Genomic DNA, 15,365 nt, shown 5'->3' on the forward strand with positions numbered 1-15,365 from the left:
TGGGACTAAGTGTTATGTTGGTATTGGTAGCTCGGGGAGCTAAAGGAGCAGCAGTTTGGGAGTTTTCAGATAGCAGCCATAGGACTTTCAGCGGGATTTGAGCAGTGCAAGGTGAGTCTCCTTACTGTGTGAATAGGTCTAAGGCCACAATGTCGGCCCATGTAGTTTACGAGTAGGAAGACCCGGGGGTTAGCCCTAGGCACTGTATGCTAGTATGATATTCCGGACCAAGGTCCGATGCCGGGCGGGAGCCCGACGAATGGTTGTATGTTAGATTATACTTGTTGTCTTTGTGATACTTGTATGTGCTTGGTAGGGAGGTGAGTGTGGGCGTGGTCCCGTACCTCACCACTAGCAGAGTATGGATGGGGTTCCATATCTCATTAGTAACAGAACAGGGGCGAGTCCTGAGATAGGAGAAATATGAGTGTGGGTGGGGGCCCGTATCTCACTAACAACAAGAGCTTGGACGGGGTTCCATGACTCATCAGTAACAGGACGGGGGCGGGGACCAATATAGGCGAGGCTTTAGGACAGGAATATAGTAGAGTATATTTACCTTATGTGTTATGTGCTATGATTATATGTTTGTATATGTATAGCGGACAGGGCCTAGAGACAGGCGGGGCCTAAGAGAAACAGATCTGTATACCGAGTGGGGCTCGATGCCAGGCGGGGCCTGATTCAGGGCGGGGTCCGATGACGGGCTAGTCCCGATGCAGCCGGGCAAGGCCCAGTATGTGGTTATGTGTATGGTATGTGGTAGGTTGGGGAACCCACTAAGCTTTGTGCTTACGGTTTTCAGTTTTGGTTTCAGGTACTTCCGATAGCGGAGGGAAGAGCTCAGGGTGATCGCATGACACACAACATTGGTTTTTAGCCTTTGATGTTTTACTCTGATAATTCGATATGAAACTCTGATAATGATGTTTTGGAACAAAGTGACTTACGTTTCGATGGATTGGTTTGATAACTTATGGTTTATTTATTTGAATTAGAAATGGAATTTTTGGTCATGATTTTTGGAATGTTACACCTTAGAAATGAATCTAAGTTGTCTGATCATCGGTCGGTGAAGGCAATATTTTCTACCGGAGTTAAAGTCTCAAGATAAAATATCAAAACCTTTGCATTTCAGATAGGTTTCCATAACTATATTTGTTCCAATATTACCAAACGTTGCAGGCAATAAGTAAGTTCTCTAATCTTTTTCAATAATTTTTAAAATATGTGATTCAACACATGTAGGGTTTACTTAAGAAACTAAATGCATACGACCACAAATGAGAACCCATATTTAATCAATTATCGAATAATTACATTAGATACGAATGTGTACTTAAACATTACATTTACAATTTTAAACTAATAATAATTTTGCATTATTTATTAGTATAAATTATTTCTAAATCAAAAAATATACATACTATTCAATTGCATACAACCTTTATGTACAACCTATTAAGAATAGATTAAATCATGTCAATTATAATGTAATAATTTTGTTAATAACATTATGTTAGCATCTTATTTGTTTTAAAATCATAACTTCTCAATTAACCATATGCTTAAAAAGAATTTTAACTATTTATTTTACCATAATATATATAATCATATTAAACTACATAATTATTCCACAGTGCAACGCGCGGGCATTCGCCTAGTATATTTATAATAGAAACATTTTTTTCAACCATATTCATTTGAAACCCCCAACTTTTCAACTTTTCATTAAATCAATACATTAAATCTAATATTATTCTAATTACATTACTAATTCTTTATTCTCAATATAATATACTTAATTTTTTAATCTAAATATGATGTTAAATTCCGAACATAATTTTTATAATATATTCAAAACCTATTTTTTCTATATAGTTAAAAAAGTTAAAATATAAGATCTAAATCCAAATGTCAAATTAACAAAAAAAAAAAAATAGATAGTTTAAATATTAACAAAAAAAGGTTGATTAAATATTACTTTTTATAATAATAACTTTTTCTCCAAAATAGATAGTTTAAATTAAATTAAAAATATTAAAAGTTTAAATATAATATTAAATATAAAACATGTAGTAAAAGATAATTTTAAAATTCATTAAAAATAATAAATGGTATAAATAAAATGTTAAATATAAAACCTACATCGTAATTTCAAATTCACACACAACCTATAGATATATATTTCATTGAAATAATATCACATAAAATACGTCTATCTAAATTGAATTTATTTTTATTTTTACGTGGAACGGCTATTGAAATAATGCGACTTTGAATAAAATAATATGAGATCTATTATTTGATACTCATAAATCCATTACGAAAGTAATTCCGTACACTCATATTTGATAATGCTTATCATTTATTTAAAATACATAGAATGTTACTAACAAGCATATATTTATTTTAATAACATATATTTATTAATATTTTAATTATAATTGCTCAACGTGCGAAATATCGCCTATTACTATATTATAAATGGGACATTTTTCCTTTTACTACATCCATTTGAAACTCCAACTCTTCATATTTCCACATAATATACTTTTATTAACTTAAACTAGGTGTAAAACTCGTCTATGGGTTGATTAAAAAAAATAAATATTAATAATAAACATTAAGTATTTTTTTAAATAAAGTTTTGAAATAAGGAATGAAAAAAAAACGTATTAATTACAATTACTATCACATTTATTACATTTAATACTTGTATGAATATATAAATATTATGTAGCGTTTTAATTTTAAAAATTGGAAAACCCAAAAACTGACATGTGGATATATTTTATTTCAAAAATATTATAAAATGACAAGTGTCAAAACTCATGATATATTGACATGTGGTAAAATGGATCTTCATTTATTATAATTGATGTGTTGAATTTTATAAACAGTATCATAAGTAAAAGACTTCTTGAATTATCAATATAATATACTTAATTTGTTGACTTCAATATATTATTAAATACATGACCTAAATTAAAATATAAAACAAACTTACAAATATAGTGTAAAATTCAAAACCTAAAGTAAAATATCAAATAAAGTTTAAAAAATTTGGCGTATATTTTTAAAAATAGTTAAACGAAAAATATTGAATACGATATTTCCACATAATATATTTTTATTAACTTAAATATGTTGCATATTATAAATACATAGACCTAAATTAAAATATAAAATAATTTAATTTATTAACTTCTTAAATTATCAATATAATATACTTAATTTGTTAACTTCAACATATTATATAATACATGACCTAAATTAAAATATAAAATAAACTTAAAAATATAGTGTAAAATTTAAAACCTAAAGTAAATATCAAATAAAGATTAGAAAAAATTATATGTATATTTTTTAAAATAGTTAAAAGAAAAATATTGAATACGATAAATGTAAATGAACCTAAATCTAAATATCGAATTAACTAAAAGATGAAGTGGATTGCATAAAATCACAAATCGTTAGAAAAAATACACTTAGAATACATGAAATGGATTAAAGTTGATGACCTGAAACCTGATTTTTATCAATTGAAAACTGATCCGAAACCGCTTTGAGGAATTAAACTGAACTGCCAGACTAGTACCGAATTGTATAAAAACTGGAGGATCATAATTTTTACTATGATTTTTTCCTGTTTTAAAAACATGTTCCATTATAAAATGCCTAGTAGTTGTGTCTATTTACCAAGCTAATGGGATTGATGTTTTCTACTCACATTTGTTAACATTAATGTAACACCCAAAAATTTCAAACCAATTTAAACTTTTAAAACATGTCAAGTTCATCAAAACATTACAACTTTGTTTTCAAAATATTATTTATCAGAGTATTCCCAGAAACATAAACATAATATGAGGAGCTGTACGATCACGCCTTCGCCTTGCCGCGATCCCCTGATGTACCTGAAACAATAAACTGAAACTGTAAGCCCGAAAGCTTAGTGAGTTACCCCCAAAATACCGACACACATACAATCCACATAACCATGTCAGCAATAACATATCATAACAAACTGAACATAACAGCACATAACAGGTCCACAACCCTACATATTGTAATACCCACAAGCCCACAGTACGAGTCTCCCTTAGCCCGTAACTGGAATGCTCCCGAGCCCACAGTACGAGTCTCCCTTAGCCCGTAACTGGAATGCTCCTAGGGTTTGTTGGCTACCTCACGAAGCAGTACAACCTTAACCCATCCCATATAACAAACACATAACATAACCACTGAGCATGCAATAATCATATAACATCACAGGTAGTCCTACAGGTCTACCTAACTGCCATAACCACTATCATGCGACACTAACTCATACTCAACATCTAACACTGCTAGGATAACATATCCAATGGGCTGGCCTTGGTGCCTTAGACCCCTTAGTATAGTGAGGATAACTCACCTTGCAACTGTCGTCTGAAACTAGAAAGCTCAACTCCCAGATCGCCAACACGAACTTCACCACCTATAGATACCATAAAACCCCATTTTCATAAATCTCCAAATTACCAGAATACCCTCAGAAGTCAACTGGTCAACCCTTGGTCCGAGTCAAAGTCCACAGTCAAAGTCAACAGTCCATGTTGACTCGACTCGTCGAGTGCAGTTCCCCGACTCGTCGAGTCCTTCCTGAACTCGAGAAGTCGTGAAATCCTTGATTGGCTCGTCGAGTTCCCCTTTAACTCGCCGAGTTTATACGTGTCCAAGAATTGGGAGAAACCCTAGCCGACTCGCCGAGTCTTCGAACGACTCGCCGAGTTCAAGGCAATCTTCAACGGACTCGCTGAGTTGTTCATCCAACTCGTCGAGTTCATGGCCATCTTCCACGGGCTCGCTGAGTTGTTCCTCCATCTCGCCGAGTCCTTGCAGACCTTCATCCATGCAGACGCTTTTTAAGCCATGGCAAGGTTCCAGATTACATATCCTAGCTTCTAAGGCATGTTTATCACGTAAAGTTGCAAACTTTACGCACATGCAAGGCTCTAAAGGCCCTAAATGACCAATCTAAGCTTCCAATGGAGCTTTGCACCTTGGGAGAGTCTCTTTCTTGCACAAGCTGGAAACTTTACGGACTAAGAAGCCTAAGAGAGCTCAGTTCTGAAGTTACAACTTCAGATCTTAGCTTGCACACAAGAATGGCTTCCAATCATACCATGAAAACCCTAGAATTGTCCAAAGAGGGGATCTAGAATGAAATGAGGTCAGGGTAACGATTATACCTTCCAAAAGATGCCCAATTAGGTAGATTTCAGATCCCACAAGATCCTTGCTTCTGAATACTTGCTCTCCAAGCTCCCTTCTCCACAAAATCCTCTTCCAAGCTCAAAATACACAAATGGAACACACACACACTCGATTAGGGTTTGAGAGGGACAAGAGTCAGTAAAAGGGGAGGCTGGGGGAGGCCAATGATCCTTTAAATAGGGTGCAAAACCACGAGATTTAGGGTTTCATCTGCCAGCTCCTACTCGTCGAGTCCCTTCTTGGACTAGGCGCGTAGGTAATTAAAATACGTGGACCAACCCGCTGCTACTCGACGAGTAGGGCAATCAACTCGTCGAGTAGCCCTTGAAATCAAGAAACTCACACATTAAATCAATACCTGAGAATCGGGGTGTTACAATTCTCCCCCACTTGAACTAGACTTCGTCCTCGAAGTCTGCTGCAACGAATAACTCCGGGGTAATGCTCCCGCATTTCAGCCTCCGTCTCCCACGTCCACTCGGACCCCCTCCGATGCTCCCACTGTACTTTCACCAAAGGTATCTCCTTATTCCTCAGAATCTTCATCTTCTTCTCCAGTATGGCCACAGGCCTCTCTACGTAATTCAAACGTTCATCAACCTGAATATCATCCAACGGCACAACCTCCTCTTGACCCATAATGCACTTTCGCAGCTGCGAAACGTGGAAAGTGTTGTGTATCCGACTAAGCTCCTCAGGCAGCTCTAGCCTGTAAGCCACCTTGCCAACCCTGGCAATGATCCTGAACGGCCCAATATATCGGGGACCCAACTTTCCCCTCTTCCTGAAGCGGATCACGCCTCTCCAGGGCGAGACCTTCAGGAGTACCATGTCACCGACCTGAAACTCTAACTCCGAGCGGCGCCGGTCGGCGTAACTCTTCTGCCGACTCTGAGCGGTCTGCAGCCGCTGCCTAATCTGCTGAATCTTCTCGGTAGTCTGTAAGACCACCTCCGTCCTACCCATCACCCTGTGGCCAACCTCACCCCAACAAACCGGGGTGCGACATCTCCGCCCGTACAACAGCTCGAATGGCGGGGCGCCAAGGCTAAAATGATAGCTGTTGCTGTAGGCGAACTCCGCAAGCGGTAGGTGAGAATCCCAACTCCCACCGAAATCAATGACACACGCCCTCAACATGTCCTTGAGGGTCTGAATAGTCCACTCGCTCTAGCCGTCTGTCTGCGGGTGGAATGCTGTGCTGAAGTGCAACCGCGTGCCCAGCTCCTCGTGAAACTTTTGCTAGAAGCGGGAGGTAAACTTGACATCCCGATCAGAGACAATGGAAACGGGAACCCCATGGCGAGACACGATCTTGCGAACGTACACTTCGGCCAATTTCTCGGCCGATGAACTCTCCCGTATAGCCAAGAAATGGGCACTCTTGGTCAATCGATCCACGATGACCCATATAGCATCAAACCCCTTTGCCGTCCTCGGCAACTTGGTAATAAAATCCATCGTGATCTGTTCCCATTTCCACATGGGAATCTCTAGAGGTTGCAGCTTTCCATGCGGCCTCTGATGCTCGGCCTTGACCATCCTACAGGTCAAGCACCTCTCGACGTACCAAGCGATCTCTCGCTTCATGCACGGCCACCAATAGCTCAAACTCAAATCCCGGTACATCTTGGTGGCCCCCGGGTGAATAGAGAAATGAGACTTATGAGCCTCCTCCATAACCGTCTGCCTAACCCCACCAGACATCGGAACCCAAACCCGACCACATCGGGTCAATAGTCCCCGACTATCCTGCACGAACCGAGTATTCTCACCCTTGATCCTCTCTAACTTCCAATTCTCTGGTCTCATGCCCTCTACCTGGGCATCTCTGATCAAACTCACAAGCAGAGAATCCACCGCTATCCTCATACATACCGCAGGGGTGGAAGACCGAGCTGACTTGCGGCTCAAAGCATCCGCAACCACATTCGCTTTACCAGGGTGGTAAAGGATCTCGCAATCGTAGTCCTTGACTACATCCAGCCACCTGCGCTGCCTCATGTTCAGGTTCGGCTGATCCATGATATGTCTCAAGCTCTTGTGATCCGTGTAAATGGTACAACGGACCCCATAGAGGTAATGTCTCCATATCTTGAGGGCGAACACCACCGCCTCCAGCTCCAAGTCATGCGTAGGGTATCTCGTCTCATGCAGCTTTAGCTGCCGCGATGCGTAGGCTATCACTCATCCTCTCTGCATGAGGACTGCCCCTAAACCTGTGATGGATGCATCACAGAACACCACAAAATCATCAACTCCCTCCGGGAGTGTCAAGACTGGCGCCTCACACAAACGCTGACGGAGGGTCTCAAACGCCCTCTGCTGCTCGGGACCCCACCGGAAATCCACCCCCTTCCTCTTCAGACGAGTGAGGGGTACTGCAGTCTTGGAGAAATCCAGTGTGAGCCTCCGGTAGTACCCTCCCAATCCCAAAAAACTCCTAATATCTGAGGGAGATTTTGGAATCTCCCACTGCATAACCGCCTCGATTTTGGCCGGATCGACCAAAATCCCCTCCTGGTTAACGAGATGTCCGAGGAACTGGACCTCTCGTAACCAAAACTCACACTTCGAGAACTTGGCGTACATCCGTTTTCGTCTCAGAACTCCCAACAGCTCTCGCAGATGCTCCTCATGCTGCTCTCGGGTCTTGGAATACACCAAGATATCATCTATAAACACTATGACTGAGCGATCAAGCATCGGTCTGCAGACCCGATTCATCAGGTCCATGAACACTGCTGGCGCGTTGGTGAGCCCAAACGGCATCACCACGAACTCGTAATGTCCATAACGAGTTCGGAACACGGTCTTCTCCACGTCCTCCTCTCTGACCCTGACCTGATGATACCCAGACCTCAAGTCTATCTTGGAAAACCAAGATGCGCCCTGCAACTGATCAAAGAGATCGTCTATCCTCGGGAGTGGGTAACGGTTCTTCACCGTTAACTTATTCAACTCCCGGTAATCAATACACATCCGGTGCGAACCGTCCTTCTTCCAGACAAAAAGTATCGGCGCTCCCCATGGAGAACTACTAGGTCGAATGAACTGCTTGCCCAGCAGTTCCTGTAGCTGCGACGACAGCTCCTGCATCTCTGGTGGTGCCAATCGGTACGACGCCTTAGCGATAGGGGCCGCACTTGGCACCAGGTCGATCCTGAACTCGACCTGCCTCTCCGGAGGTATCCCTGGCAACTCCTCCAGAAATACATCTACAAATTCCCTGACCACCGACACATCGGAGACCGAAATCTGATCCCTGACTCGCGTATCTACCACATACGCTAGATAACCCGCACACCCGTGCTAAATGTACTGCCGAGCCCTGGCATCTGAACAAAACCCTGATCCTACTCTAGTGCCCTCGCCATATACAATCAGTTCTCCCCCACTTGGGGTTCGAACTACCACTCGCTGGCCCTCGCAATTAATCATAGCACCGAACCGACTGAGCCAATCCATGCCCACAATCACGCACACCTCCCCCATGGGGATTGGAATCAAATCTATCGGAAAGGACACCCCGAAAATCTCCAAGTCACACCCTCGATAAACTGAAGAAGCAGAAACCCCGTGTTCGTTGGCGATAGACACTCGCAACGGACACTCTAACTCGCCTACTGGCGCACTGAACTCCCTACTAAAAGACTGAGATACGAAGGACCGACTCGCCCCCGAGTCAAATAAAACCAAAGCAGGCAATGAGTTCACTAAAAATGTACCTAATCACAGGTACAACAGATAAGCATACAATAGATATAGAAAACGAGATAAAGGATAGAAACATACCAGCAACGACATCTGGTGCTGCTCTGGCCTCCTCCGCTGTAAGCTGGAAAGCACGACCCTGAGCCTTCAGAGGCTCTGCCCTGACTGGTCTCCCATTCGTGATTCTCAAAGTAGCCGGCGCTGGAGCCTGCGCCGGTTTGGAGGCGAGTAACGGGCAGTTGGCCTTCAAATGGCCAACCTGATCACAATGGTAACATAACTTCATACTCAGTATCGTAGCGGCTTGGCGACAATCCTTCGCATAGTGCCCCTCCTTGTCACACCTGTGGCACCCACTACTGGCCCGACAAATCCCGGAATGAACCCTGCCGCACTTTCCACAAGAGCGGCTCGGCTGACTCCCAGACCTCAAATCAGCGGTCTTAGACCGCTTCGGTGCCGGCTGCGACTGTGTCGGGGCCGGCCGCTGCTCCCTCAGCTGCAGCTCAATCTCTAACTCCCGCCGTCTGGCGGCCTCCTATAACTCCAGAAGCGTATCACATCGCTGGGTAGATACAAACTGTCGGATATCAGTCTTGAGCATACTCAGATAACGGGTCATCTGAGACTGCTCGGAATCAAACTCTAGGCAGAACATTGCCCGCTCAGTGAACATACGGGTGATCTCCGTCACCGACTCCCCATCCTGTCTCAAACTCAGAAACTCCTGTGCCAACCGCTCCGGCTCAACCCGCGGAATGTAACGAGCGCGAAACATGTCCCTGAACTGCTCCCAAGTAAGAACAGCTCTCTGATCATCAGTGTACGACCCAGTCGCAAGTCTCCACCAGTCCTTGGCCCCAGACCTAAGCAGGTTCAGAGCACACCTGACCTTCTGGTCAACAGGACACGAGCAGGTGAAGAACCCCTCCACATCTGAAATCCATCTCATAGCCCTGATGGGATCCTGCGTCCCATCAAAAGTAGGGGGCTTCGTGTTATCGAAGTCCCTGTACTGAAAACCTCTACCAACTCCTCCCCCTGCCGCTGATACAGCTGATGCAGCTGCTGCGGCGGCTGTCTCTGCAAGGGCTGCATAGCGCTCATCAAAATACTCCACCATGGCGGTCTTAATCGACCCGAACATCTCCGGTAACTGAGCCCGAAATGCAGAAGCAACCTCACCATGCAGGATCTCTCGAATCCTGGCATCCAACTCCTCCGTGCCCATCTGCACCACCGACTCAGGTGCTGTCGGCCCCTCCTGGCCTCTGTCCCCTGATCCTGATCCCAAACCGGATCCAGCCACAAAGCGCCTCGTCATCACCATTCTGAAACATACCACAAGATATCAGATAATCCATATAAATAACTGGGAGCCAACTCCCTACTAACCCTAGGGATTGTGACTTACTTGACACGCGTATGGGTCATGTGCTTTTAGTAGTACGGGCCCATACTACCTTCCACACCTACCCATATTGGTCTCAAGCATCATCACAATGCCCTAACTGAATACACAACATGTCGAGCGCTCAATCCTCGCCCTAGAGGAATGATAAACATCTCCTAACTCGCCTCCCGGCCTCACTCGACCCACCTATCCATGAAACTTCCACCAACCCTGTAGCACTAGTGTATGCTGGCCATATATAACGCTGGACCCTATAGACTTTCGAATATCCAATCCTACCCTAAGCTCCCAATCAAACAAGAACAGAACATAAGTCCAAATCAAACATTCTCAGGCTATAAGATCTTAATTACGTATAACTGTGATACATACACTAAGCAACTACAGTAATGATGTCAATTTCATATAAAGGAAACCCTAGGCTGGCAGGTATCATGAAATCAGACAATTCTATCGTGCAATTTCTGAAGATCCCTAGCCTAGTACTAACATGTTGTTCTAACATATCACATAATCAAATCACTTGTATGGTATTTTGGGGTCTACTTACTGGCTCCGGCTGATTGTACACCCTGCATCCTCCTTTATTTATTTTGAAAACCTTTTTGCAAAATCATTTTGAAAATCCTTTCCTTGATTTGAGACTGGAGTTACACGAGTGTTCCTCCAATTCACTCAAACAAAGGCTCTGATACCAACTTGTAACACCCAAAAATTTTAAACCAATTTAAACTTTTAAAACATGTCAAGTTCATCAAAACATTACAACTTTGTTTTCAAAATATTATTTATCAGAGTATTCCCAGAAACATAAACATAATATGAGGAGATGTACGATCACGCCTTCGCCTTGCCGCGATCCTCTGATGTACCTGAAACAATAAAATGAAACTGTAAGCCCGAAAGCTTAGTGAGTTACCCCCAAAATACCGATACACATACAGTCCACATAACCATGTCAGCAATAACATATCATAACAAACTGAACAGAACAGCACATAACGGGTCCACAGCCCTACAAACTGTAATACCCACAAGCCCACAGTACGAGTCTCCCTTAGCCCGTAACTGGAATGCTCCCGAGCCCACAGTACGAGTCTCCCTTAGCCCGTAACGGGAATGCTCCTAGGGTTTGTTGGCTACCGCACGAAGCAGTACAACCTCAACCCATCCCATATAACAAACACATAACATAACCACTGAGCATGCAATAATCATATAACATAACAGGTAGTCCTACAGGTCTACCTAACTGGCATAACCACTATCATGCGACACTAACTCATACTCAACATCTAACACTGCTAGGATAACATATCCAATGGGCTGGCCTTGGTGCCTTAGACCCCTTAGTATAGTGAGGATAACTCACCTTGCAACTGTCGTCTGAAACTAGAAAGCTCAACTCCCGGATCGCCAACACGAACTTCACCACCTATAGATACCATAAAACCCCTTTTTCATAAATCTCCAAATTTCCAGAAAACCCTCAGAAGTCAACTGGTCAACCCTTGGTCCGAGTCAAAGTCCACAGTCAAAGTCAACAGTCCATGTTGAATCGACTCGTCGAGTGAAGTTCACCGACTCGTCGAGTCCTTCCTGAACTCGAGAAGTCGTGAAATCCTTGATTGGCTCGTCGAGTTCCCCTTTAACTCGCCGAGTTTATACGTGTCCAAGAATTGGGAGAAACCCTAGCCGAATCGCCGAGTCTTCGAACGACTTGCCGAGTTCAAGGCAATCTTCAACGGACTCGCCGAGTTCTTCATCCAACTCGTCGAGTTCATGGCCATCTTCCACGGGCTCACCGAGTTGTTCCTCCAACTCGCCGAGTCCTTGCAGACCTTCATCCATGCAGACGCTTTTTAAGCCATGGCAAGGTTCCAGATTACAGATCCTAGCTTCTAAGGCATGTTTATCACGTAAAGTTGCAAACTTTACGCACATGCAAGGCTCTAAAGGCCCTAAATGACCAATCTAAGCTTCCAATGGAGCTTTGCACCTTGGGAGAGTCTCTTTCTTGCACAAGCTGGAAACTTTATGGACTAAGAAGCCTAAGAGAGCTCAGTTCTGAAGTTACAACTTCAGATCTTAGCTTGCACACAAGAATGGCTTCCAATCATACCATGAAAACCCTAGAATTGTCCAAAGAGGGGATCTAGAATGAAATGAGGTCAGGGTAACGATTATACCTTCCAAAAGATGCCCAATAAGGTAGATTTCAGATCCCACAAGCTCCTTGCTTCTGAATACTAGCGCTCCAAGCTCCCTTCTCCACAAAATCCTCTTCCAAACTCAAAATACACAAATGGAACACACACACTCGATTAGGGTTTGAGAGGGACAAGAATCAGTAAAAGGGGAGGCTGGGGGAGGCCAATGATGCTTTAAATAGGGTGCAAAACCCCGAGATTTAGGGTTTCATCTGCCAGCTCCTACTCTTCGAGTCCCTTCTTGGACTCGGCGAGTAGGTCATTAAAATACGTGGACCAACCCGCTGCTACTCGACGAGTAGGGCAATCAACTCGTCCAGTAGCCCTTGAAATCAAGAAACTCACACATTAAATCAATACCTGAGAATCGAGGCGTTACAATTAATCATAATAATTCCACCAGTTTAATGCAAGAATGTCTTTTCAGTGATCCTTTAGGCAAGAATGTCTTCTTCAATGGTGTCATTGGGGAAGAGTTACAACTCAACTTGTATACCTTTTACATAACAATTATATAATCTACAAACATATTTTATCTATAACAATTGGGTGATTTACAAAACTATAATGTAATGTCGCATATAGATTTTATTAACACAAATTCACATTAAAAGTAACAAAAACAAAGAAAATTACATGTTTTTGGTGTTTTACAGTTCATATAATGGATTTAGTAGATACAAGGCTTTCAACATAGGTACCTCCAATGGTGAATATGGTTGGACCCCCTAGGATCCTTTCATTTCTGCATACTCTCTCATCAACATTGTATATAATAACTTCATCTTCATCACCCATAACAATATCCCTATTTCTATTTTCAATTAAACAAAGAGGCTTCACATCATATATATCGACTCCATGGATGGAAATCTTAGCCCAAGACATTCCAACCCCATACTCCTCCATCACCCACAAATCATTACCCAGTTGATTACAAAGACAAAGTTTCCCACTAATAACAACCAGAGCATCGAAAACAACTTTTTCATTATCAATCGAATCAGGTAATTCGATTTCATTGAACTTTTCATTTGCTAAACTAAATGCAATAATCGTTGATGAGTAACTAGGGTGTGTGCTAGTTAACCAGTGAAGGCTGCCATTGACAAGAACCCCACTAACATGATGGCCCACAACATGATCATAAGGAGAATTAGGAAATTTCCTCCATGAATTGTTGCTTAAGCTATAGACGCTTACGAACATATCGGTGCAATCAGGATTATGCTCGCTGTCAGTGTCCCAGAAAGAAATTGTAATTACTTTGTAATCATCGGTGGATGAATCGAAACCAAATCCATACATTTCAAAACTCTCGCCAATGGGGAGTGCTGAGTAGAAGCTCAACAAGGATCTTTCCTGATGAACTCTTGGAGTTTTTATAAGGTATAAACTTTATAGGATCTTGATTATGCAAGGATCCTCAGAAATTCTATTGCTACTATCACGCAAGACAATGATGTAAGCAAAGAAGTATAAAACAACCATAGATAAAATAAGAAGTTGTACATCAATTCCATAAAAAACAAAAATTGTCGTGTACAAAATCATGTTAAGAGTTTTTGTCTAATAGGCCTAGACCATGGCTCGATCATCATTGGTTGAGGTCTTCTCCTCCTCATTCGCCTTTGGCTGCTACCCTTCAAGATCTTCATTGGTGTTAACAGGTTCACCCTTTAAATTAGCTAAGGCTTCACGCCACCTGGCCGGATTCTAGGATCCTGTGTTGGCCACATCTTCAGCTAATTTGATCTTAGTTTCCAAAATAGCCATGCAGGCGCTGGCCTTCACTTCAGCGATCACCTCTGCCATCTCTGTGTCGTGCTCCTCCTCTTTCTCGGCCTTTTCTTTGCTCAAAAGTTCCACTCATTTCAATAGATCCTTATTGATCTCCTTCCACGCTTTCTCTTTCTCCCTTAAAGCTTATTTAGACTTTTCAGCCCGGATCCTCAAGTTTGTGGAAACATGATCAAAAACCTAGAACACGAATGACATCTGAAAGAGTGAAAGGGAAAAAGCGTAAGGAACAAGAGTAACACTAATGCTTATAACTTGAAAAAAGGAGACCAACTTCTAGAGTGCATCCTCAACTCTAAGATTTTCCAAGCTCAAGCTTGTAGCTTCAGAAGTTTTTTCTCTTCCGGGATCCCAGAGACTTCATAGTCAGATCGGGATAAGACTTTTTTGAGGAAACGAAGGAGCTAATATTTTCTTTCTTCATCAGCAAATGGCCACTTGACATGGCCGTATCGAGGCTAGAAAGGGAGAAATGAGCATTGACGCATGTGGCTTTAGATCCTGGGAAAACCAAAGAAAGCTTTAAAATTTTCCAAGACGAAAGATGAAAGTACTCAAGGATCCTTAAAGGTAGCCATGGGGATGATAGTGGTTGAGCTTTCTTGATGATTTGAAGGATCAAGCTTGAATGTCCTGTCAATCTCGAGAAGAGAAAAGAAGTTCTTGACCCTATCTTCAGTGTCTTCTGCACGGGGAATTAACTCGTCGAACTTGAAAGTTGCAACAAAAAACAAACAGAATAAGAAATGTAAATATTGGGATTATCAATATAAAGATAAGAAACCCTACCCTTTTTAACCCAGTATTGAGGTAAAAGATTTCCATTGGGATTCGAGTCGCGTTTCATAGAACAGTATCCTCTTTTCCAAGCACCATTGTTATGCTTGGATTTCAAAACAAAAGGTGATCTATCGGTTTTAACTTTCAACAGGAAAACATGAATTTCCAAAAGTCGAAATGTCGTA

The 15,365-nt window shown here is 42.2% G+C and overlaps 1 protein-coding gene across 1 annotated transcript; it reads right to left on the minus strand.

Moving 5' to 3' along the window:
• Positions 1–13,257: 13,257 nt before the first annotated feature.
• Positions 13,258–14,415, minus strand: LOC145106433 (F-box/kelch-repeat protein At3g06240-like). The gene is made up of 2 exons (XM_079043405.1): positions 14,407–14,415; positions 13,258–13,962 (listed from the first exon to the last, which is right to left on the minus strand). The coding sequence occupies exons 1-2, from the start codon at positions 14,413–14,415 to the stop codon at positions 13,258–13,260; spliced, it is 714 nt and encodes a 237-aa protein (XP_078899531.1).
• Positions 14,416–15,365: the final 950 nt, after the last annotated feature.

This window comes from Lactuca virosa, chromosome 4, assembly GCF_052849685.1.
Source record: "Lactuca virosa cultivar CGN04683 chromosome 4, Lactuca_virosa_CGN04683_v6, whole genome shotgun sequence".
NCBI lineage: Eukaryota > Viridiplantae > Streptophyta > Magnoliopsida > Asterales > Asteraceae > Lactuca > Lactuca virosa.